The sequence below is a fragment of the Dendropsophus ebraccatus genome, chromosome 15 (genome assembly GCF_027789765.1).
Source record: "Dendropsophus ebraccatus isolate aDenEbr1 chromosome 15, aDenEbr1.pat, whole genome shotgun sequence".
In the NCBI taxonomy this organism is placed as follows: Eukaryota; Metazoa; Chordata; class Amphibia; order Anura; family Hylidae; genus Dendropsophus; species Dendropsophus ebraccatus.
The window spans coordinates 47,206,682-47,232,531 of NC_091468.1; the positions used below are offsets into that span (position 1 = coordinate 47,206,682).

The following is a 25,850-nucleotide window of genomic DNA, read 5'->3' on the forward strand; positions in this document are numbered from 1 at the left end:
AAGCGTTGGAAAGAGCCAAGTACAGCTGGCTCTCTTCCGATGTACTGGGTTCTTTCCGACACTCCATAGGAATGAATAGAGCTGCAGGTCACATGCCAACCCAGGATCTATTCATAACAGAGCCGGCCAGGGTCCGATGCAGAGATCGCCGGCAGGGGTCAGACCCCCGCGATCTCTTACTTTTCCCCCTATCACAGGATAGGGGAAAAGTTCATTTTCCCTGGAATACCCCTTTAACTCAATGCGCTTCCCTTCTACTGTAAATTCGCTCATCTCTACTCAAAACGACAAAAAAAATTACTGAAATGTTTTTTTTTTTTATAAACTGATTAGCATAAGAAAATAAGAAGGAAACCAGAGTGAAAACACTTTATTAGGTAGAAAGTAAAAACACTGACAATGACACACCCTACGATATAGAAAGAAAACCTGCAGCCATGCGGACACACACATTAGAGACACTGTAATAAATAAAAGGAACGTGGCATCTGCCCAACACTAAACAGGTTGGGAGGGTAAGTGAGCACCTGACTGGGCTGTCAGTCACATGAATAATTGCGTCATCTGCTTATCCCTGGAATGTGGGAGCACACGGATTTCATCGGTCATGTAAGCGAGTTCATACGGGTGTGGAGGCTATATTAAACATGGCAGAGGCACCCAAAACTAAGCTTATCAGCCACTAGGAGATGGCCGTGACTCCCCACACTGGCAAGTTTTATGTAGTTAAGCATGCACTCCCCTCTAAGACTTATGTGGAAGCACCAGAAGGTATCTGAAAGCAGCTAATACATTAGAGTGTCCTTGTCTATTCATGTTTGAAGCCTTTGTGCGCAGTACAGAAACTTTACCTCTGTCCCACTGGTGGCAGATTTCCCTAGTGCTGCTGGCACTTTGTGCATTGGCAATTAAAAGAAACCCTTGCCGTGTTTTCCCATTTGTGTTCCAAACAAAGCCAAAACTACAACCTCGCTACTTCCCCAATAGCTGCGCAATGCTGCCCGGATTAAGGTTTAAAAAAAAAAAAAGTGAAAAAGTGTGAAAAACACAGCCTTAAAGGGAACCAAACATTAAAAACTGTTCAATAAGTAGGCAGAATGTTACACTTTATTGGGAGTAATTTATTAGTCTAAACCTGTGCTTATTCTAGGTTTAGGAGCCCAGGGGGCCGTCCTTATATGGGATTGATGGTTCTCTGCATGTATAATATCAACAAGTAGGACCACCCACTGGACTCCTAAGCACAAAATAAGCAGAGGTTTAGGTAAATAGGTTATTGTTAAACTGGATATTTTCCCATAAACATCTATATCAATCTATTCACCTTCTCATGCTCTATAACATCTACCTGAAGATTAAACAGTATTTTCAATGTGATGGGTTCCCTTTAAGTTATAAAACAGCTGATTCCACAAACATTGTTCCTTTTTTATAGAGGTGGCAGAAGTATGGCTCTGTTCACACTGGCATCTTATCCTCAGTTATTACAGGATCCAAGACAGGTAAAAAGGATGAGCTGGGCTATGGTTCCCACTGACAAAAATAATAAAAACCTGACAACGGACCCCATTATAACCTATTCTGTACACTTCAGGTTTCATGACCTGCAACTGTAGACTATTAAGGGAGCTGCAGCTTACAATCCACCCAGTGCAAAAAAACAGGTATAGGGTATTTGGTAGAAGAACAGTTCTTTAAAAGGGGCAACCATCATCCTACTGCTGTGGCTTGGTTCAAACTTCCCAGCAACTTTCCAGTTTGCCGCAGTATATGGAATCGCCACTTGCAGTGCAAATCTACGGGACCTCCGGCTATTCTGCATCCTGCTCACTTTGGCAGTGAGTTAGGGAGTTGCTGAGGAGTCTGAAAGTGTATCCTGCTGTCACAGCAAGATGTTGGTTGCGCTTTAATGCGCGAAAGGCACACCGAGACATTCGTGCACTGTGAAAGTGTAGACATAAAGACTGACCAGTAACAATACAGCTTGTATAATGCATGTGGTCGGTTTGTGACGTGAACCAGAATTCACCAGTATGTACTCCTACTAGGAGTTAGCAAGTGAAAACATTTCTTAAACTTATATCATAACCTACATTACTAATATCAAACAAACCTATCGACTCCATTGTATAAGCATTATACTTATAAGTCCATAATTAGACAATGCTAACATTTACCCAGGGTGGCTAAGGCTATGATGTGGATAATTCCGTCTACATATACATCAAATCAGGGGTTTGTGCTGAAGAAAAAGCTACATTCCAAAGCTGCTGTGACTGTACAATAGTATAGAAAATCTGCAATGATACGAAAGCAGTACAAGGCGGACATGCTTGTCGTTCTACTCTTATGGAGATTGTTGATCCACACGATTACTGTATCTTGCACATAATTTCTTACAGGGACAATCTGGTTTACATTACATAGGCATACTGTACATATTGGCTTTTGTAAAAATGTGTAGGCACCATGATTCCCCCTCTGTGCTAGTAGTCAGAATCAGCAGGAAGAACAAGCAGGTATTTTTAATTTTTAAATATAATCTTATCTATGTTTCCCCCCCTCTCCCTAAATTTGTAAAAACATTCTATGTTAAGATGCATGCTGCACATGACTACCAGCTATGAATACATACAAGTGTTGTAGAGGTTGGAGCAATAAGAGCTGCCTCCTCATACATAGACTGTAGTCTGCTCATCTGGCCTAGCAGAATACAAGCAGGCACACACATAGTGGGGAAAAGAAATGACTGATGCATCTACGATACTAGGAGACAATAGCTTGGTAATCATGACACCTTATTCCTCTAACAATAATAATTATTATTTAAAAAAAAAACAAAAAAAAAAACACATTTACCACAATGCAATGACACGTGTATTGTACCATCGCATTTTAGCCGTGCAAAAATCTGCAACTGAGGTAATCGATGAATAGCCGGACGTTATGAATACAGTACGGGGATGTACACAGTGAATACAGCTGTGCACATAATGAATATTGCACTGGAAGGAAGATGCAAACCCTTCTCTGCTGAGGTACTATGGTTACATGTAGTAGTATCAGACTACAGAACCTCTTCACCAGTTAACTGCCTGCACTGATGACAGGTCTTATAGTTGATCTGTGTACTGGAATGACAGCTAGATCTGGCCTAAAAAAATAGACAGACGCTAAATGGGAGGGATCTAAATGTGTGTAATGGAACAACCAAACAGCTTCGCTATTGCTAGAGCAAGTTGGTGCAGCCCTGAGATGCTAGGGGGAAAGAAGTGCGAGAAAGAAGTTAATCGGGCCCGTGGTTAGCCACACCGTTGCTTGCCAGGTGAACGCTGTTGTTTGTGCAGTTTGTTTCGTTACAGATGTAGTGGTTAACCACGGGGCACAGGCAGCTCCGCAGCATTTCGGCAGGTAATTCCTTCTTGAGACGTTCCATTTGTTCAACTTTGAATACGTTTGGTTGTTCCGGGTTCCAGTCATATATCCTGTGAATGAAAATACATTCAGATTAGTAGAGAACATGGATGCATCATGGGGGCATTATGTGTCACAGTTTACCATGCAGCTGGTAGAGGAACATGTACAGTACAGTCCAATAATTATTTAGGATGTTCACATACATTCCTTCTTAGGAAAAAAAAGGTACAGGTTAAGGGTATGCTCACATCTGGTTTATCATCCAGTCTTTTGACTGCCATGGGGGCATATTATATATCCCTGGAGGGATATCTGGCTATTCTCGTGTTTTAAGACTTGCAATTGAGGTTCCACGGACCCCTTTTTTGCATATTCAAACTTATAGGGGGCAATGTATCAATGGAGAATCTTGAGTGAGTACTTTATTGGAATTTTTTTTTTTTTTTACTGATCTCCCTGAGCTCAGTGATTGTTGTGTTTTGTTGGTCTACTTTTTATTGCCTCAGTTAGCCAGCATCCTGTTTCACACTGACGAGGGGCAAATACCCCGAAACAGCTGTCTATGGATGGATGTCGCAATACTCGCAACAGAGTTAAATTTTTATGTTAAAGGGGCATATTTTTTCTCTATTTATGTTCCAATACTCGTAATCGAGTATGACTTAAGGGGCTACCCATCAGGGTGGTTTGGGGATCTCTGGCAACAGGTTTTTCTTCCCTGGAGGGATATCTGGCTATTTCAGTGTTTTGAGACTCCAATGACCCCTTTTTTGCATATATATATATATATATATATATATATATATATATATATAGTGGTACCTTGGTTTAAGAGTAACTTGGTTTAAGAGCATTTTGGTTTAAGAGCTCACAGTTTTTCAAAATTGTGACTTGGTTTAAGAGCATTGTTTTGGTTTAAGAGCTTCCTGAACTGGGTGGGAGGGGGAGTGGGGAGGGACATGGTCTGCATAGCGGGGTCTACAGCCCTGTACTCTGACCCAGGAGGTCTCCCTCACCTTCCAAATCATGGCAGATCCAATTCAGGCTGGGGCTTACATCAGGGGACAGGACTGTGGAGGTAATCTCTCCATAGCTGTAACCCCTCTCTCCCCGGACAGAGATTACTGCATGTATGTGCCCACATCTGCCCTGCTCATTCCTTCATGCTCCCTGCAATCTCTGTCATTCCTGATTGGTCCATGCTGAACACCCCCCCCCCCCCCCCATCCCCCTGCTTCTCTATTCTAGCCTGTTGTACTACACTACTGCATTATGGGGATCTGCAGCTCCATCCTCTATCTACTGCACAAACTGCTGCTGTTTTCCAGGTTTATGCACTTATTATACATTATACATATACTGTACATTATACACCACATGCTGATTGCTATGCTGTACAGTTATTTAAAATATCACATATTCAGCTGTTTATATATGGTTGTTTTATTTGTTTTACATGTTATTCAGAATATAAAATCATTTTTTTTGGGGTGTGGAACCAATTGTCTGCATTTCAATGATTTCCTATGGGAAAATTTGCTTTGGTTTAAGAGTGGATTTGGATTACAAGCATGGCCCCGGAACGAATTATGCTCGTAATCCAAGGCGCCACTGTATATATTATATTTTATGACCATGATTAAGCACTGTTGCGTGAAACGCGTAGGTCAGTTCCTGGACAACATATTTTAATCTTTTTTATTAAAAGTTAAAGTTTTATTTCCTCATCTGGAGTGCTGGAGTCCACCTTCCTTTTCTTCGCTTTGTTCCTGTGTGATCAGTGCCTGGCCAGCACCGGACACCCGTGCACCCTCCACCCTCTATGTCACTACACAGAAAGGACTACGCCTAGGTGAGCTGAATCTCTACTTATTTATCATTTGTATATTTATATTTTACGTTGGAGTTAATGGGCGACATATCCAACTGTATGGTTATAGCTATATAGTTATGGCTGGAGCCTTTGGTTATAGCCGGAGCCTTTTGTCTGAATTATACAGCAGGGAATGCTCTGGATATACCAGTCTGACGAAAGGCTAAAACAAGATGTGAACAGACCCTTACAAGTCAGTGTAGTCCGATAAATTTTGCATAGTATACACATCTCCCCACTAAAGAAGACATTACATTCGGAATGGTCTTCAATCACCTTAATACATAACAGTAGGAATAACATCCTAAGTCTTAGGCTCCACACTCATGTAATGTTTAGTGGCCTGTAAAGCATGCACATAGCACTGCAGTTAGTACAGGCAGCTCGGACACACATGCCACTGCCAGAGAAAGCCAAGCAGGAGAAAAACAAAGTAAAATACAGCAGAACATATATGTGGGAAAGACGCTAAATCCTCGGGCTGAACATCAATGTACATTTTTGTCAAAAGCCAAAAAAAAGGAGACAGAAAATCAAGATACAGGTTTAAAGGAGGACTACTAGACGAATATATCAAGGCAACATGTAAAGCTAAATATACTAGAACAGAGCGTTGTGCTGAGTTGCATGTTGAAAGACTGTGGACCTTCCTGAAAGTGGAGCAAAACTCACACATTGGGAGAACTGGCATGCATTATGTGTGGAGCTATAGAGATGAGCAGAAGTCTAGCATGCTCGAGTCCATTTGAATACTGGTGGCTGAAGAAGTTGGATGCAACCCTAAGGTTGCCTGGAAAACATGGATACAGCCATAAGCTGTATCCATGTTTTCACAGGTTTCCTAGGACTGCATGCTAGACTTCTGCTCATCTCTATAGCCTGACATATAATGCTCTCTATCTCTCCCAATGTCTGTTATAAAGTTTAGGAAGAAGAGCACAAATGACCTACAACAGGAAGAAAAAAAAATAAGGGGGGGGGGGGGGGGGGGGGGGGAGATACTTAGAACCTGTGTTGTTGCATACATTCCATTACTGCAGCTGGGTCATGTGATCCCATGACAACGAAAAAAAGAAAAAGACACGCTCTAATGCACAGGTGTCAAACCCGTGGCCGCCAGATGTGGCAAAACAAAGGTTTGGTTATGGCTGCTGTCCAGGAATGATGGGAATCGTAGCTTTGCGACAGCTGGAGGGCTGCATGCCACACCAACTAATACGGGTATAGACAATACAATGCATCCCCTACTTTATCCTAAAGGGGTTATCCAGCGCTACAAAAACATGGCCACTTTTCCCCCTCTCTTGTCTCCAGATTGGGTGGGGTTTCAAACTCAGTTCCATTGAAGTAAATGGAGCTTATTTCCAAGCGACACCTAAACTGGAGACAAGAAAGGGAGAAAAGTGGCCATGTTTTTGTAGCACTGGATAACCCCTTTAAGGGCTATTTCAACTTATACCCCTATCTATAGGATAAGGCAAGTGTTAGATCGCAAAGGATCCGACTGTTAGGGCCCCTGTGAACTCGAAAGCAGCTGAATCGCGCATGAGTTTCTCAGCATACGGAGCTGCTGGAGTCAAAGTGAAAAGTCCCTGATCTCGAGATCATGAGGTGTCTTAAGAACGTAGATACCCTGCAATCTGACACTTTTCCTCTGTTCTTTGAATAAGAAATGTGTTTTAATTTGGAACACCCCATTATTAGCCCATGCTGCACTGTAAGGCTCAGTGCACACAGAGCAAAAGCGGCGAATTCCGCAGCGTAATTGTCCACCACACCAGCGTGTCAAAATGAGAGGAGGCTTACGCAGCTCCTCTCTCCACTCTGAAGAATGAACATGTTCAGAGATGCGGCGCACAAACCTCCCATAGGGTGTCATTATGACACGGAGGCTGGCGTGGGAAGAAAAAAAAAAATCCCTGGGTGCTTGCCTAAAAGATTATCCAGAATAATATAACATAGCTGCTTTCTTCCGAAAACAACGCCACTCCTGCACTGAGGTTGTGTGTGGTATTCACGTTAATGAAACTGGGCTACAATACTACATACAACCAAAGACAAGAGTCGTGCTGTTTCTAGAAGAAAGTAGCCATGTGTTTCTTATCCTTGAAACCCCTTTAAGATGAGAACATCCAGATGTTGCACAATACTATTACTAGTGAGGTATACATAAGTAGTGAGGTATTCAGCTATACTTAGAGACACCTGGACAAATTGCAGGCAGGCACATAAGGATGGCTTACAGAGAGGTCATGTATACAGTACATGGTTATATCTATGCTTGATGTGCACTGTAATGGTTATGCGGTGACTATATTGCACATAACACCCCTGTAATCCCAGCCCTCCTCTGTATATACACAGCTCGGATGGATTCTACAGGCTGCAGTATGGTGCTATAACCAGCTCATTACATAAGCCTGCAGCCTTCCTGTAATTAATAATAAATGGGAAGCGGCATGGCAGATAGTCCTGATTGTTGTCTCTGTAAGAAGGGACTCCGACTTCCGTATAAATGGTGTGCTTGGTAAAATGGCAGGAATTGTTGCATTCATTATCCTCATTACTCTTCATCTACTTTCTAAAGAAGGAAATAAGTCATATTTTATAATTCCCAATTACCCGAGCTGAATGACGTCTGTATGGCCGATGAGAAGAAAGCTTAGCGTTGTGACTGCAAGTAGGACACAGAGAAATGCCTGACTATCACGACACCTAACAGGAAGACATTTTCACTGTAATCTTATTTATATTAATAAAGTGTCCCAGTCATTTGGAAAAACGCCTGACATATCCCAGCTCTCTCTAATGATCAATCTCAACACCTATAACACAGACAGTTAAAATTAAAGGGGTTATCCAGCGCTACAAAAACATGGCCACTTTTCCCCCTCTCTTGTCTCCAGGTCAGGTGTGGTTTGCAATTAAGCCCCATTTACTTCAATGGAACAGAGTTTGAAACACCACCCAATCTGGAGACGAGAGGGGGAAAAGTGGCCATGTTTTTGTAGCACTGGATAACCCTTTTAACTTTTCCCCTATGCACAAGATAGGGGATACATGTGGGAGGTGCTGAAGGTAGATGAATGTTCAGCAACCCCATAGACAATTGAGAGGTAGATTTATCCCCTGTTCTGTGAATAGGAGATAAGGAATTTTATCCCTTTAGAAGGAATTTGCCTTCCAACATTAATATATTATAGGAATTCCTACCATTACAGTCACTTAATAAATGTCCTAAGTTTTTAGCAGTCAGTATCGGAGTGTTCAGGCCCCAACCAATCAGCTTCAGACTTCTGATCAGTCACAGTCTCATATATTTATATATGTTTCCTATATATTGGCATTGGCAAGACCTGCTCCTTCTACAAGCAAGTATAATCCCGTTTAAGAAAGAATAGCTGTGAATTTCAAAGTCTGCTGATGTGACCTGTATTTTACTGATGGCTCCTGTATGTCAGGTCACAGAAATGTCATATTCCCCATAGGCAGAGAGGGTATTTTTCAGAAAGCTCCATTTGCTACAGAAACCAGTCTGTGACTAGCTAGATGTGAAAGCCTCTGGTATCAGCTTTAAAATGGGGCTTCCCTTTAAAGCAACAGTGGTTCATATAGCAGACACCAGTGTGAGCGGTGCCCAATGTACTGAAGATACTGATAGACCAGTAATACTGTGGTTTGCTGTGATGAAAGAAACCAAAGCGCTTAAACTAAAAGACCAGTGATGTACTGCATTGTCTATCTAGTAAAAGAGATGGGAATACTTTGGTTAGTCAAAAGGTACACATTGATAGTCGGGATTCCCATAATGGACGCATGCTATAAAAACAACACTAAGTAAAATATAGTATCCAGCTCAAGTTATAAGATAACTGCACCATGTAGTCAGTCAGCACAGTCCGATTACTGTTAGTGATGCAGATGTGTGCGCCCTGGACTGAGAATATGTGGAATAGGCCCATGTTTCATATATAACTAATAAAATAGGGGTAATTTTTAGTCACTTATTAAAAATTATTTGGTTATTTTATGCATTATCTGTTAGGTTATGTTCACACATCGTAAGAGACCGTCCGTTTCGTGACCCGGCGGTCTCTGAAAAGATCATCCCGGACGGTACTGCAGTACCAGCCGGCTCATCTTTAGGGCCACAGGGTTCTGATGTGGGTGCATCCGTGTGCGCCTGCATCAGAACTTCCCAAAGCACACTATGGCGTGAGCGCCCACAGCCGCTTGCTTCATTGTGTGAAGTGACATGGGTTTTCACAGCCGCTAGTCACTGAATAGTGGCCACAGAAAAATAAAAATGTCAGTTCTCTACGGCGCCACGAGAGATCCCGGCCAGAGCGTATACTATGTGTATACACTCAGGCCAGGATTCCATAGAATACTGAGCAACGTATCTTTACGTAAGAAGTATGGCCGTTGTTGCCGATTGCAACAACGGCCGTACTTTTACAAAAAGATACGTTGTGTGAACATAGCCTTGAACTGGAACATGTTTTTTCCTAATGTGTTTCTATTTTACCGGTTATCATTTTTTTCATGTAATTTTTAGTATGTTATAATGGGGACTGGCATCTCCCCAGAGTTCTTTTTGGAGATGTGCTTATGTCCATGGGGCTTGCTGGAAAGCATAGCAGACTGGAGCAGACAAATGAACAGAAGCCACAATGCTAGTGTGAATAGAACCTTAAAAAGTCCTCAAGGACAGGTCTTCTAGTAAGTCTGTAAAAGTCACCCACCCCTTATCTGTTTAGAGGATGCAGGCCATATACCCTTGCACATTAGAAAGTAAAGGCTGAAATGATTTAAAGGGAACCAATCAGCCCAATTGGGCTGATATGGTTCCCGGGAGCACTGTATAAAGCCCTTGCAGCAGCTGCAGCATGTACCAGCCACGGCTGCAGGGAGAAAATGAGGTTTAATCCCCCCCCCCATGAGCCACAGGGAGAGGGGCGGCAGGCAGTCATCTGGGTGGCTCCCTGGCCATGTAGTCACCGCTCTCTGCCTGTTAGCGCGCTCAGAGGGGATGAGTGACAGGCAGAGGCGCCAGTAACTGGGAAATAAAACTTTTTTTCTCCCGTATAAAGCTGCAACAAGTTACACTGGAGCTTTATACCTTTAACACCTTGAAGGTTTTGGGCCCACTCCTGGTTTGGCCTTACAGATTCAGAAATTACTGAATGGATTTTTCTCAGCCTGGCAGAAGACAGATCACTGACTTATAATCAGTAACCTATATAACCTAAACCAGTCAGGGAATAATCTGTGCACAATGGTAACAGTCATTTATAGGATGGCGAATGACTCTGGCGATCATGTACACAACACTGGACAGTAAGGATTGTATCTGTAATACCACAATACAGTTATCAATAACTTGTTCTGCAAAAATATAAAAAAGTGCATTCATGCCTCTTGCAAATGTGAGACCTGAGAGCCTACAACTTCACAGCCCCTCTACATACAAGGCACGCAATACTGGGAAATTCTGTAAGAAAATAAACAGCAGAGAGAAAGATATACTCAAAGAGCACAAATCACTGCGATGGTCAGCTCAGAAATTCTTTACGGTCCATACCTTAAAGGGGAACTATCAGCAGGTTAGACAAATCTAACCTGCTCATACCTCCCTAGTGAGCACAGGGTGCTGAGGAAGATATGTCTAACCTTCATCCTCTGTGCTGTTCCCATGCGGATAGCTGTGAAATCCTCTGGCCGGTAAGCAATTAGGAGCACTGGGGGTGGGGCTAGCACCCCCCAAGCACAGGTCTAGCCAGCCACCTCCATTGATGATAATTAGAAGGGGCGGGTTGGCGATCAGCCCCAAGCTGCTGACCGCACCCCCCCCCCCGCCCCAAATAATTATCATCCTCAGCCACCCCGTGCTCACTAAGGAGCTATCTGACTTGCTGATAATTCCCCTTTAAGAAAACATACAAAGATATGAGGTTAGCTTTGTAATTATTTGTAAATCTTGTGACAGATTTCCTTTAAAAGAAGCCCATATGCTTTAGATGAATATTCAAACTTCAACAGGGCTGACTGACTAATGTATATGGTGTTGACCAGATTTCCTCTGACATCTACTGAGCCTAGCAACATGTCTGACCCTTTTGTTTTGGCTGTGTCCTATGTGCGTGGCTGGCCATAGTGTAGCTTTGTTCAACTTCAGAATCATACAGAGCTATAATAAAGCACCCATGGAAGTTTACGGGGCCCTACAGTATCCAGTAAGCCTCTGACTTCAAACTAAATCATATGGAGTCAGAACAGCTGATCAGCAGGGGTGTCCTGAGGATGGACCATCAATATTTGGAGTCAGAAATCTCCTTTAATAAAAAATCTAAGTTGATCTGTCAACAGACTAAGCTTTCCTATTCTAAGGGGAAAAAAGGAAATTGTTTTGTCATTTGGAGGGATCAAAGCAGACACAAAGTTGGTACATAAGAAGACTTCTTAGCCGCCCCTTCTAGGCAGTCTACCTGTATATACAGCAGCCTATCAAACACTGGGAGAGAAGAGGCAGAAGATCTCCCCTTGTAAATACATAACACTAATGGTGCGTTTACACAGACGGATTTGTCTGACAGTTTTTTTTTAAGCCAAAGCCAGGAACAGACTATAAATAGAGAACAGGTCATAAAGGAAAGGCTGAGATTTCTCCTCTTTTCAAATCAGTTTCTGGCTTTGGCTTCAAAAATCTGTCAGATCTGTCTGTGTAATCACACCATTAAACTATCAATTCTCTGTATTCTCTGATCATGCTTCTAAGCTAAAACAGCAAATTATTATTTTGTGCCATTTTAGTCAATAAAACTGCGGACGTGTCCACATAGTATACTACCTTTTGATTGAACAATATAAAAACATTACAAAAAAACAAACAAACAAAAAAACAAAAAAAACACATCTCCATAAAATGTAGTGCTATGTGAAAATGTAACCGAAGAAGTGATTGTTCTAGTTAGTAAAACATTTTAGCAGCTTTGTTACTTTAGAAAATATTCAGCAGGGCAAATGTTATCAAAGAGCAAACTAACATAAAACAAAACCAGTACCTGTCATAGATGAGTCCATCAATGCCGTATTCCCTCATAAGCCTCCGGTTCTCTGGGTCATTGGTATCATCACCCCAGCAGAAGATAACTAAACCCTTGGACTTAGCTTCTTGAATATAATGTGGATTCTTCAGTAGATCTTCTGTATGGACATTGATTCCCTAGTTGAACAGAAAACATATATATTTATTTATATATAAGAAAAATCACAAATCTAAAAAACACAAAACAAAAAAAAAAAACAATAGCCTCATTTAGACCCTCTGGTAACAGACTTTGCATTCAAAACATTTAGAGGGGTCTCTGCAATTTAGGGTACAAAGCCCACCTTCCACTTTGGCATCTATATGCTCTACTTGGGTGATCTTGATGACCCTCAATTCCTCTTCATGTTCCATTCACACCATGTTTCAAGAATATTTAGTTCACATTATATGCGGGATTATTTCATTTTTTACGGGGTTTGCATTGTCCTACCAATAGATTGGAGTCACCGTGCACAATACAACAAATAAACTACTACTCGCAATTGAGGCCTCCATAACTGTGTACTTCTTATTTACACTGGGCCCAAATGTCTTCCTATTGTGAGTAATTGTATCACACCACAAACACATTTAAAAGGTCCTTTTTTTTTACATTTTTTAAAAGTTATTAATCTCACTGGGTCTTACTGCTGAGATCAGGAGATATAATCGGTGAGAGGACGCAGTAGAAGCATAATCCACTTCCCGGCCACCTGCTCTCTCCATCTAGGTAGTTCGTCTCAGACTACTAGAGTGAATGGCACCAGCTGCTGCAGAATCTCTTTGGCTGTCCCTCCTGGTCACAATGGGTGTCAGCAGTGAGACCCATTGACATCAATAACTTTTGACATGTCTGATGTCCAAAGTTATTTTTCTTTACAGGTATACTTTAAAAAGGAAATGTCACCAGGTGAAAGTTATGAAACTAGGAAGCTAACCTATTTGCTTCCTGGGTTCCAAACATGCATTTCTTATGTTCCTAGCACTCTGTTCCTGTGATGAGCCCCATATGCCGAAGTTGCAAATGCATCACTGGTTAGCCAGTGGGGTATGAATGCCAACAATTCACTGCAGTCAGAGGTTAAAGGGGTTATCCAGCGCTACCAAAATATGGCCACTTTCTTCCATATACAACACCACCCTTGTCTTTAGTTTGGGTGCAGGTTTTGTAACTGGAGACAAGAGTGGTGCTGTCTCTGGAAGAAAGTAGCCATCTTTTTGTAGCGCACAGCCAGCATCACAGCCTGGTTTCCTTACTGTACTGCTTAGCAGGTGAGAGCACAGTAAGGAAACCAGGTTGGTGTAAATTGATTGTCTAGAATGTTACAGATGTGATGATTGGGCATTTCTGAAGGGAGGGGAATCCCCAAATTATCCTGGACACCCCTTTAAATATGTGTATGTGCAAGTTTAATTATAAAAATAAAAAAAAAACACAATGCATTTAAAGGGTTAAATCAGTGGTCCATCAGATTTGATCCCTGCTTTTGGAGCGATGCTGTGGTTCTGTATTCCAGCGCCTGATCATGTAGGCATACTTTCAGTACTTGCATGATCAGAGGGACAAGCATGCTCATCCTGATGTGGCACCAGTCTGCTGCTCAGAAGGAGCATTCTCATCTTGCATCCTCAACAAGTGAACTATTTTTACACAATTAAGTGAACTCTTACCAAAATGTTTTCAAACTGAGCAAAACTGACTGCAATGGGAGTTGATCGAGACCTGAGATCCATAAGTTCTGGATAGATTTCAGACTGTCCTTGTGTCAGGAAAAGTATAGGGTATTTGTTTTGTTTCAGCCGAACCCTTAAAAACGGAAAGAGCACAGATGTGTTACAACTGAAGAGATGTTACTAGAACCTAGACGTTATTATTATGATAGTAATATAACATCCTCGATATGGATACACAGAAAAGTAGCCAGAAATGGTTGCAGAACTTTATAGTAATGTAGGCTAAAGAAAATATGTTAGCAGCTGTATTTTTCAGGCCTTCTTAAAGGAGAAGTCTGGCAATTTCTAAAATCCGCCAGCCTTCAGGGGGAGGGGGAAAGTGATTACAAGTAGGAACCCACAGTGAGCAGCTGGAGGGGCTGCAGGACCCCCACCAGAAGTCATTCAGTGACTTAAGTGCCTGTCCATCAGCTAGGTTGTGACATGGACACCCCAGAGAACCCGAAGCCCGGTGGGGGTCCCACAGCCCCTCTCGCCGCTTACCGCGGGGGGAGGTAGGTTGTTACTTGTAATCAAGTTTCCCCCCTTCCCCTGCAGGCTGCCAGCTTTTAGAAATTGCCGGACTCCTTTAATTTTGTTAATAACCTACAGACCACAGAAATACCTTATTGTGAAGCGTCTGTCACTCTGTCACTCTAACCCAGAGTCCTGACTAAAGTTATTCTAAGTTTGTTTTGTGTCTACAGCCTCTATGTATACGTCAACGTATATGTCCACATGGTAGTACAACTGAAACAGGCCCTGGGTAGCCTAATCCTGCAATGACTCTCCTTTATCAGAGTATAAGCAACAAAATGACTGCCTATATATGTCCCCTAGAAGGGGAGAGGGGATCGCAGGAGATTTCAGGAGTACGACTTGATGGGATCTTTAACTACTGACATATCTGATGACATGCCTTAAAGGGGTACTCCAGCCCGGGGGTATTTTTCAGCTATGGCGGGGTGGTTATGGACAGCAGAGGTCACTTACCTCCCTGGTTCCAGCGCTGGGTCCTGGATCGCGCTGCCCCGTACACCCGTGCCGCTTCCTGGTGTGAGCTGCCGCATGAGACGCGACGTCTCAAGGCAGCTCAGCCATTCAGCGGCCGTAGCAGAGTCCTGCCTCGCCCGCTGAATGGCTGAGCTGCCTTGAGACGTCACATCTCATGCGGCAGCTCACACCAGGAAGCGGCCGTGGGGTGCGATCAGGGACCCGGCGCTGGAACCGCTGCATGGCACTCCATACGCACCTGGAGCTGAGTTATCATCCTACTGAGTAAAGCATAATGTGCACATATCAAATGGAAATACTCCAACTTGCATCTCTATCAGGCATACAGTATTTTGACTTACATTGTGCAAATATCAGCATCAAATGATGAGAAGACAACCCTTCGGCAGCCGGCGCTTTCCAAGACAGTTTTCAAAATAATATCCAGATAGATGTTCATGTCAAAGTAACTTGACAGATTTCCATCCCATTTGCCACTCTAATGAAAAAAAATGAAAGAAAAAAAAACAATAACACTACTGTCCGCACCGAATCAGCATTTAGACAACATGTGGCTGTACCCCAAGTATCATTTGTAATCCAGACTCTGATGACTGATCAGAAGGCACAATACATTTTAAAGACCCTGTATATAGCTCTTTTATTTTAAACCAAGATCAAACTTGTATAAATGTAAGTGGAAGTTTACTTGGAGGAAGCATGAAAAAGGTTTTTTGTTTTTTCATTTCTGCAAAATCAATCCCAGACATGATCCTATTGGTCCGAAAAGCTCTTTCATTCAACAGATTGTTCCTAGTGATTATCAGTCACCATGATCTACCACGTTGGATTCTTGGCCTATTAGTCCACTGTAATGTGGTGTTTACCTTTAGAATGGCAGTTTGGCAGCCGACTAGATATTATAAATGAACAGGATTTTTTTATTATTACATCTGGTGATCTGTCCGTCTGAGTGTGGTTACACAATTGTAATGCCACTGGTAAGTTTTTTTTGGGTGACTGACCAGCTATATCTGCAAATTATCACTGCCTCTTCCTCAGCTATGGTCCTGAAGTTGAAGGACAATTTTTTTTTTTCAACATAGCGAAGTTCTTTTCAACAAGTGCCAAGATGGCCATATCCATTTAATCCACAATAAAAATAAACAAAATAAAACCGTTTACAAATACGATCTTCACTGACCTTTTCTTGACAAATCCACTTGATTTCTATATTGAACCCAACATCTTCAGGCACAGCCTCTAGCACCTAGAAAGCAAACACATAAGGCACAGCATGAATAAACACAATTATAACCCCCATATTGTAACTGTAATCTCCATGTCCTAGCCATCTGATGCCAATGGGACTGTGATGACATGGCAGCCTTATTGATTGTTATGAGTGAATCAGATAGTGGGAGTCACAGATTTGTAGATCTCCACATCAAAAGCCCAAGAGGAACAGGAGTGTCATATGTCTAACACAATATCTGTGCTTTCCAGTGCTCTCTCTGTATTTATCTATTACAATGCAGATGACTGGTGTCATAAGTCTCTAGAAATCGTCAGCAGGGATGCATTCTTGCCGTCAACGTTTCCTTCGCATCACAAAAACTCAGTAACCACATGAACACACACTTCTCTTTTCTGTTCCTCTTTCTTTTGTAAACACAACATCCTGACCACTGTGTTTGAAGGTGCAAAGTATATACCTTTGTTTTACTGTGACACAAACCTACAAGATGTTGTCCAGGCTTAGAAAAACATGGCCACTTTCTTTCAGAAAGAGCACCTCTCCTGTCCTCTGTTTGGGTATGGGTTTTGCATCTCAGTTTCACTAAAGTAAATGGAGCTGAATTGCAATACCTCAAACTGGGGACAAGGGTGGTGCTGTTTTTGCAAGAAAAAAAAAAAGCTGTGTTCTTTCTAATCCTGGAAAGCCCCTTCAAGGCAAACAACAGAGAACATAGTTAGTGTCAGTGTTCACCCCCTGAAAGGCAATAATTTGTAGCGACCCTCTGCTGCACTGCAGATACCAGTCACTTGTGGTATGTGTTCAGTGGTATAGAACATTCACAACTGGGATTATATGTCCATTTTTCCCAGACAAAGCTCTTCAAACTTCTTAAAGTTATATGGGGCAAACTTATCTGACTAGAGAACTTAGTGGTGTGTTTTGGGAGTCTGCCACATGAACTGTGGCATTCACCCTGTGGAGTGTGGCATTCAACTCATTTTGGGACTTCTCCAGTTCACTGGATCGATACGAACCTGTTTATTGGTTCCATAGCAAAAGTTCAGTTTCTATGTAATGGATTTGGCAAAACGTCAATTTTAGCAGCAAAACAAAGACTGTAAATATTGCAGTGTGTGCCTACAGGGACATTTATCTGTCTCTACTCTGAAGAGCTGAACTTAAGAGATTTGAGAAAAAATAATCTTTACCGTTTGTAGGGAAGGGAAGGGCTGATTATCAGACACGGAGCATTCGTCATCAATGGAATCTGTAAATATTAAATATAAAAAAAAGGTTATAACAGAAGAAATTAAAAAGGAAAGACAAACATAAAAGGGAAAAGAGAGGGTCCACAAGAGACCCCAAACTCCACTGACTTATTACGGTGTCTGCTGGGTTTTGCTACAGAGACCGTCATTTTGAGTGGAAGAATAGGTCAACATGCAACACGATTTATTCTATCAACTAGAACAGAATTTGCCACAGAGGCTCCGAGGGAGGAGTGAAAAGAGAATAAAATAGCAGTCAATCAAGGTGTCATAGACCCTTAATGTGCCCTGACTTCTTTATTTTGAGTGAAGTGGCGGGTTAGCAAACTCCCAGCCACTTCATTTATTTTCTATGTAGTTGCTAAAGAGAGCTGTGTACAGGGGCCATCTCTCTTCAGGAGCTCCCCCCAGACTGAAGCAGCGAGCATGTCGACCCGACGCCCCATTCAAGATAAAGAAGTCAGGCCCTGTTCTTGGGACTACAAGGGAGGCCCACCATGATCTCACAGCTATCCCATATTAAAGTTTAAAAACCCCAATTAGCCAAGTCACAACAACCTTCTTTAGGAATAAATAATATTATACCACACAGCATGTATATACACACACTTTTCAGCTGCATTGCACCCACATATCATCCACCTGCATCCTGCACTCACAAGGACACACATATGTACAATGTCTTATGTACCTGAATGGTCTTGAGACTTTAGTGCAGTCACATGAGCCAGCTGAAAGTAAACAAAGCCATTACTTTTCATGTAGGATTACCACAATGTACAACAGAACAATAAAAATAGTAACATTTCATATGAGATGTCTCTGTAGGTTCTTACAATTAAAGCAGTTCTGGTGGGAAGACTCGATGAAGCCATTTTTTTTTTTTTTTTACATGGCAGCAAAAGAAACGTGCAGTTGTTTGTATCATGCCGTGCCAGCAGCGCTCAAGCTGATCACTGACAACTGCGTTCTGAGAGGGGGTTGTTTAGTTTGGCCCCTATTCTAGAGCTGTGTAATTGCTAGATGTCTAGCTAGTGACTGGACCTACTACCTTCTTGCATGCAGCAGTGATTTTTACTGGATTGCAAGAACCTGTACAATAAATTATTAGCATTTTATATGATGACTGGTGTATGAAGTATCAAAAACTAGGACCTACATGAAGTTCAACTCTTTCCGAAAATGACAAAGACTCATACAGCTATAAAAGAATAAATGTTATGACTGCGAGAATGCAAAAGGCAAAACTAGTCTGGAGATCATGCATAGTACTCACATGTGTATGTTCACTTGTATTAAAGAGAACCTGTCACTGCTGAGATGAATCTGATGCCCATAGAGAATGACTGAGCAGTCATACAGCTAATTAGCATACAGCGCGCGCACAGCTTCGGGCACAGATATCTTCGCTCTGGAATCGGCTCCAGGAACGGGACTCGTCGGAAAGGGTAAGTATCTGGGAGCTGCACCGGGGGGAGGAGGGGGGGGGGTCAGGAGCGCTCTGTGCCCGCGTCCCCGGTGACAGGTTCTCTTTAAGAGCTGATTAAATAGTAACATGCCAGCATCCTGTCAAAGATAAGCTGTCTGTATATTGTTAGAAAAGTAGAATTACCTTCAATAGCTGTAGCTGGTCATAGGAGAGGTCCTTCACAGGAATCTCAAATAGCTCTACAGATGCAGCATTGGCTTTCTGTGCAAACGCAAAAAAAACAACGGTTACATTAATTAAGAGATGTTCTGTGATAAGTGACTGGTCACGCGTCTGACCTGGCCCTTCAGTGATAAGTGACTAGTCACACGCTTGACCCGGGCCGTTCTGTAATAAACAGGACACCAACCTCCAACACAGTTGTACCTCATCCGGAACACACAAACTACAGCGTTATCTTGCATAAATACACTGATCTCCTAGGCTGATTTAGTCACAAGACACCTTTGATTACCATATAGTCTGAAGCACGGACCAGTTTTTAGACGGCACATCATGCCCTTAAAACTGTGCTCTAAACCTATCCTTTAACCCCACAGCATGAAATAGTTAAAGGGGTACTCTCCAGCCCGGGGGTATTTTTAAGCTATGGCCGTGGCCATATGAATGAGCTATGGCCCGCCTCGGCCGCTGAATGGCTGAGCTGCCTTGAGACGTCACATCTGATGCCGCAGCTCGTACCAGGAAGCAGCCGCAGGACGGGTGTATGGGGCAGCACGATCTGGGACCCAGCGCTGGATTGGGGGAGGTAAGTGCCCGCCGTCGTCTATAACCACCCCCTCCCCGGCCATAGAGTACCCCTTTAAGCAAGACAGGCACTACATGCAGGGCCATAGACTGTAATGGTACAGAGTATTGCAGCAGATTTGTTGTAAAACAAAAAGCGTGAAATCCACTGCGAACTTATGTGTGAACGCACCCTAAGGGAGGATTCACATATACTGCATTCACTGCGGATTCCACACTAAAGCCATGTTCACACAGAGTAAAAATAACATCCAGTCTCATACGAGGTCTAAACATAGCCTAAAAGTGAAATCCACTGCGATATTGATTTTCTACTAAAGGCTATGACACTCCATTCCGGCAGCAGACTTAAATTCCATTGCCAGAATATAGTTTTATACACTACTTAGCTAGTGTATTCTCTACCATAATGATAGGCGATGAGTGTACAGTGTCTAGGCCGCCTGTCCCCATAACTATGCGACTACTCAGTCATCTAGGGGGCTCACAGAAAACAGCAACTCACCATCTTCGTCAAACTGACAAAACAAAATGGAGCTGCAGTAGGTGTGTTTGTCCATTGCTCCATTCAAAATAATCCTTGCGTTCTTGCAGTGAAAACGAATGGAGGGCTATGGACCCCATTTTAATGTTCATAAGTTACTGTGCAGTGAGTGTGTTACGGCTATAAAGTTAACATTAGAAAAGCAAATACATTTACCTTTCTCATAGATAAACAGCATGTAAGATCATGATAGATCACTGGAACATGATCCTTGGAAAGATGGACATCAAACTCGACAAACGCAGCACCCTAATGGGGAGGATGAAAAACATTCCGGCCTTGAAATCTCCAATAGTAAGTAATAACAGTATATGTAACATTTTATTAACAATAAAAGGTGTTGTTCAACATCTATGTAATTTATTCATAGGTATATTTTTGCCTGCAAAAGTGCACATGCATCTAGTAGTAGAATCGCTACCGATATAATAGTAGAGAACAGGGGCAGATGGTCAAATCTCTGTATGTAACTTTAGGAGACCAAAATGATAAAGGATGTTAGTATTGTATTGTTTGCAGAAAAAAAAGCACAGGTAGTGTTGCAGAGAGATAGTGAGGAGATGTAAGCAGGTGCAGCATTGTGGAGGGCTTTGCTGGTAAGGGTTATTTTACACCTACAGATAAATCGCTTTAAGGGTCTGTTCACATGTACAGACTCGCTGCGTATTTATCGCTGCTAGTTTCTCGCACATAAATCCACAGTGATACTGATTGCTATCAAGCCAATGTATGTGTATTCTTCACTGAGTGTTTGGTGCGATTTTTACATGCGAGTTTTGATTTTCACAGGCAAGTTCAACACCACAAAAAACGCAGCTACTTTCGTGCGAGTTTGATGAGAGTTCTGTGCGAGTTTTACGCAGCGAGTCTGTGTGTGTGAACAGACCCTAAGAAGCACTCTGGAAATTTTTTTTTTTTTTTTTTTTTTTTTATTCGTTCCCCTGCTGCGTGTACTCACCAGCGATGATCAGTTACCCTCTGTGCAGCTTCGTTCCGGTCCTGTGGTGACTCCTCTTCTGTCTCCATGTTGATTGAAGGCCGGAGGTCACGCTCTCCAATGCATTCTCTATGGGAAAGCGTGACTTCTGTCCTTCAAATCGACACGGAGACAGAAGAGGGGTCAACGCGCACAGGATTTGATCCGCCCCGCAGGGACGGAATGAAGCCGCGCTGCAGTATACCGATAATCGCTGGTGTGCAGATTAGCAGAAACAAATTTTTAATTTTTAGGTTTTATTTGGAGAAAGGATACGATGAGATAGCGGAAAGTGCCGGGATGACTTCACAGGACATAGTGCTATGTCTAGGTGACCAAACACAGCCTATAAATATTGGTCTTCTAATAAAACCTGCTCTATTTTGAGTTGTTTGGCCATAAGAAACAACATGTACCGCCACTAATACAGAAACAGAATGATAATGGAAAATTCTGCCTGCGCTCAACATCTACTGAAGCGTGCTCTACTTAAATATGCTAAACCCTCTTAATGTTTATTAAGAGATCAGGCTCAACATTTCCCTCTACTAAGCAGTAATGCATGCAGTCTTTCTCTTTTTCAGTAGCTCAGTAACATAGGTTTTCACACTGCTTTATTTGTGGACAGATCTACACTGAAATGTTGAGCAAGTCTTTGCCATTATGCTGCATATTAGAGACTGATAAACGCAGCAGCAAACTAATATTTGGTTACTCAGTAGGATATTATAAATATCTCATATCTGCCTATAATGCCACAGTCATAAAAAAGTGATGATCTCCCAGCACCGCAACACAGACTGATGATACTCTGAAAACGGCAATAAAAAGCTATAGATCTTACATGGTTAGCAGCATTTTTTAATGAAGCCACAGTGTTTTCTCGGATTTTGGCCATCCTACCAAACAAGAACATAAAAATTTAGTTAAAACAATAAAAATTGTACATGCTACAACTGTACACACAAATATTAGTTTTACAGCAAGAAAGGAGTGGTCGGCTAAATGACGAAACACGGCCATGAAAAACCTGCCTGCTGGGTGTTGGCACCCCACAAATTGGTCATTTTTGGGTGGAAAACCCCTTTAACATCTTTGGCTACTTCCTATGTAGCACGCAACTGAAAACATTGGCTATCAGAAACGGAAAGGAACAAAAGAAAGGCTCTCCCCTGCTGCATCGAGCTTACTTTGGAGCGGTGGTAGAGTTGCCAGCACCTCTATGTCCAACATCAAGTGGCGTCCGTGGCTTCCAGTATTTGCAGAAAGAGCTGCTCATGTCACATGGATATCCCTGTATTGGCTTTATGACAATATAGTCAACTAAGAAAAGAAGAAAAGAGAAATAAAATGTGTCATAATCAACTTATCCAAAAAATTTTAAATTGCTTAAAAGGGGCCAAGCACCACTGGAATTGCAGCAGTTGGGATGGTGATAGACAATTTATTTATTCATACCCAGTCTGGACACATTTAAGGGAGAAGTCCGGAAATTTATAAAATCAGCAGGAAGGGGGGAAATTGATTACAAGTACGGACTTACCTCTTCCTATGCCCCTGGTGAGCGGCGGGACCAGCCTTAGGACCCAAGCCCGAAGGCATTGTCCCCCAAGTTGTGATGACGTGGGGGGAAAAACCCTGTCCCGGCTGATGGACTGGCCGTTCCAGTCACTGACTGGCTAACAGCCAGTCCATCAGCCAGGTCATGATGCGTTAGCGCCAGAGATCCCGGAGACCGGTCCCGATGCTCACCGCGGGCATGGGGAGAGGTAAGTCCATACTTATAATCAATTTCCCTCCTGCCAACTGCCAGATTTTATAAAATCGCCAGACTTCTCCTTTAAAATTAAAGCTGGAAAATCCCTTTAAAACTATGTGACAGACAGCTTTCAATTTGCTGCTGGTGGACGGTGGGAGGGATGCAGCACCACGGTCATCTTCCACTAGGAACACCAGGATTTATATTAACGGATGTACTTCTGTGTGGGAATAGTTTTGTAATAAGCATCATACAATTAACAATCACAGCATTAAGAAAACCTACAGTAGTGGCTCGTCCACCTTTTGGGGCGATTACAATTAGCAGACGTCAGGGCATAGATTCAAAAACGTTGCGGACATCCTCCATGCTTAACCTAATGCATGCCCACTGCAGCAGCTCTGACAGGAGGGAATTTTATGGAGAAGAGGGAGCAGCCACCACATAGTATCATGTTAGTGGTCACTGTGTGTCATGTGTTTCTAATGCAGAGATTAATCAGTGTATATCTGATACCTCATTTCTTCATATAAAAATCTTTGATAAACATACACAAACAAGGTCACAGCTCAGCCTTTATTCAATGTATAGATTTAGGTCTATTGTAGCTGACACACTATTTCTGTAGTGTTAAACCGGTTGGCACATTGACAATTACTATTCTGAAATAAGGAACAGCTTATGTCAGAATGTAAAACTGAGTGGGCTTGGGTGTTTCGGTTGCTCATCGTAGTGTAGGCTGGTGGTGTGAAATTTCAGCTTTTCATTTCCCACGGAAAAGATGCCCAGGGAATAAAGAAAAAATAAATAAATCTTGCAGACTTTGTTTGAATCAACAGACCATGAAAAAAAGCATACCTCGAACTTTCCCCAGAGTCTGCCTGGCATTTCTGCTCATGATGGGGAGTGTGATAAGGCCATTGCTTTTCCCTGTCTCCATGAGGGTGGATGACAAGAGACAGGCTGTGCCCACATGACCAGGGAGCGTATCACCTTGCACCACGGCCTCACTCAGGTCTTCCTGCAGGAATAAAAGAAAATATAAGAACACAGGTGAAAAAACATAAATATTTATTCTATTTCCATTTAACCTCTTCCCGCCGCCCCACAGTAAATTAACGTCACTGCAGCCTATGCCCGATGCTGCAGTGACATAAACTAACAATCCGGGATGGCACAGGCGCAGGAGCTGCGCCTGTGTCTTCCGCGGCGGCTCGGTGCGCTCCGGTGCTGAGAGTTAACCCTATTGATACTGCGGTCAGCACGACCGCAGCATCTATAGGGCTCCTAACAGAGAATTCTCCCTCTACAGAGGGAGAATTCTCTGCCAGTGTCCATCGGGGCGCTGCGAAGTGATTGCAGAGCTCCTATGGTAGCCATGGAAACCGTAAGCCTCAAGCTTCCAGTTTCCTAACTGCGGAGGCTGGCGGAAGGAAGTGAAGGCTGGGCGTGCGGGGAGCGTGCCCGTGAGCGCTGCCCCCTCCCCTCTCTCCCCTGCTACTGTCACAAGATTGTAACAGCGGCAGGGGACAGCAGAGAGGGGACAGACATCATGATCATTATGATCCCCATAAGCTGATGTCCAGGCACGACCTGGTCATTGAGGCATCGGTGACCCCAGGTCGTCAAAGTGTTAATTCATTAGTAAAAGCCATCATTAGAAAAAGCCATCAACTAAAAAGGTATCTCCAGATCCTAAAAAAGTATGTGATTGCCTTAAGCCCCGTTCACACTACAGAATCAGTGCCAAGATTCTAAGTGCGGGGGGTTCTCTGCACCGAATCCTGCCTTCTAGCAGTTTGAATGGGAGGGCTTGTGCGCCTCCGTTCAAAGAACCGATATGTCACTTCTTTAAGTAGAGAGGCGCAGAGAGCAGAGATGCCCGAGCCCTCCCATACTGATAGAAGGCATGAGTCCGAGCCCCAGGGTGGGGGTGGGTTGGCATGTCCACATGTAATCTCGTAACTTTTTGTTATAGAAGTTTCTGTGACTGAAAATCAGTTCCAATCACTCAAATTGGATTTGGATTGGATAGTCTCTGCAACAAACCTACTGCATGCGACTATCTTACAATTATGTTATGGAACATATTATTGTCTATCAGGTTACAAATAAAGAACTGAGAAGCAACAGCCCAGTCATGGTTTCTATATTCGCTCACGTCTCTTCATCTTCCGTTAGTATGTTTCTGTGTTCTCGCATCGCTTACCTCAAAAAAGTCAAAAAGTAGCTCCAAGTTATCAGGTTCCATGGTGTGTATAGTGAATTCAGTCCATCGGTCAGGCTGGAGTGCGTAACCACATTCAGGCTGTGAGTGGCGGGACTTAAATTCAGTATCGCATATTAAGGAGATATCCAATGTGCTTGCCATTTTTGGGAGAAGAACTGGAGAGGGTTTATTGGACTCTTCATCTTCCCCTTCTTCTTCAAGGCCTTCAAGTGTTAACTTCACCCTGTCCGCACAAGATGGTTGGATATTAGTAAGGAATATATCTTCGAACACAGAAAAAATGACCTGGTAGAGTATGATCCAAGAACATACTGTGCAAAAGGCTCTTTAAAACACTGTACTGTGTCATGCGGTTATAACTGCCTTAAAAATGGATAGAAAAAACCCTGTCTACAACGTAAAAAAACAAAACAGAAGCCATTCATTACGGAGCTGTACTTTCTAAGAAATAATTCCATGTGCTGTAGTATAAAAAGGCCCCCTTAAAAGAAAGAAAAAAAAAACCATAGGG

The 25,850-nt window shown here is 42.7% G+C and overlaps 1 protein-coding gene across 5 annotated transcripts in view; it reads right to left on the minus strand.

Moving 5' to 3' along the window:
* Nucleotides 1–354: 354 nt before the first annotated feature.
* Nucleotides 355–25,850, minus strand: part of GPCPD1 (glycerophosphocholine phosphodiesterase 1) — a 53,309-nt gene continuing 27,813 nt past the window's right edge. For all 5 annotated transcript variants that reach the window (XM_069955357.1, XM_069955358.1, XM_069955361.1 and 2 more), the window contains 13 exons: nucleotides 25,319–25,562; nucleotides 23,968–24,130; nucleotides 22,541–22,673; nucleotides 22,195–22,249; nucleotides 20,531–20,623; nucleotides 19,207–19,284; nucleotides 18,286–18,325; nucleotides 17,535–17,593; nucleotides 16,291–16,356; nucleotides 15,449–15,585; nucleotides 14,052–14,187; nucleotides 12,355–12,515; nucleotides 355–3,485 (listed from right to left, as the gene is read on the minus strand). In XM_069955357.1, the coding sequence (XP_069811458.1) occupies nucleotides 3,287–3,485; nucleotides 12,355–12,515; nucleotides 14,052–14,187; nucleotides 15,449–15,585; nucleotides 16,291–16,356; nucleotides 17,535–17,593; nucleotides 18,286–18,325; nucleotides 19,207–19,284; nucleotides 20,531–20,623; nucleotides 22,195–22,249; nucleotides 22,541–22,673; nucleotides 23,968–24,130; nucleotides 25,319–25,562 (1,564 nt within the window). In that variant the 3' untranslated portion in view covers nucleotides 355–3,286. The remainder of the gene's footprint in view (nucleotides 3,486–12,354; nucleotides 12,516–14,051; nucleotides 14,188–15,448; nucleotides 15,586–16,290; nucleotides 16,357–17,534; nucleotides 17,594–18,285; nucleotides 18,326–19,206; nucleotides 19,285–20,530; nucleotides 20,624–22,194; nucleotides 22,250–22,540; nucleotides 22,674–23,967; nucleotides 24,131–25,318; nucleotides 25,563–25,850) is intronic.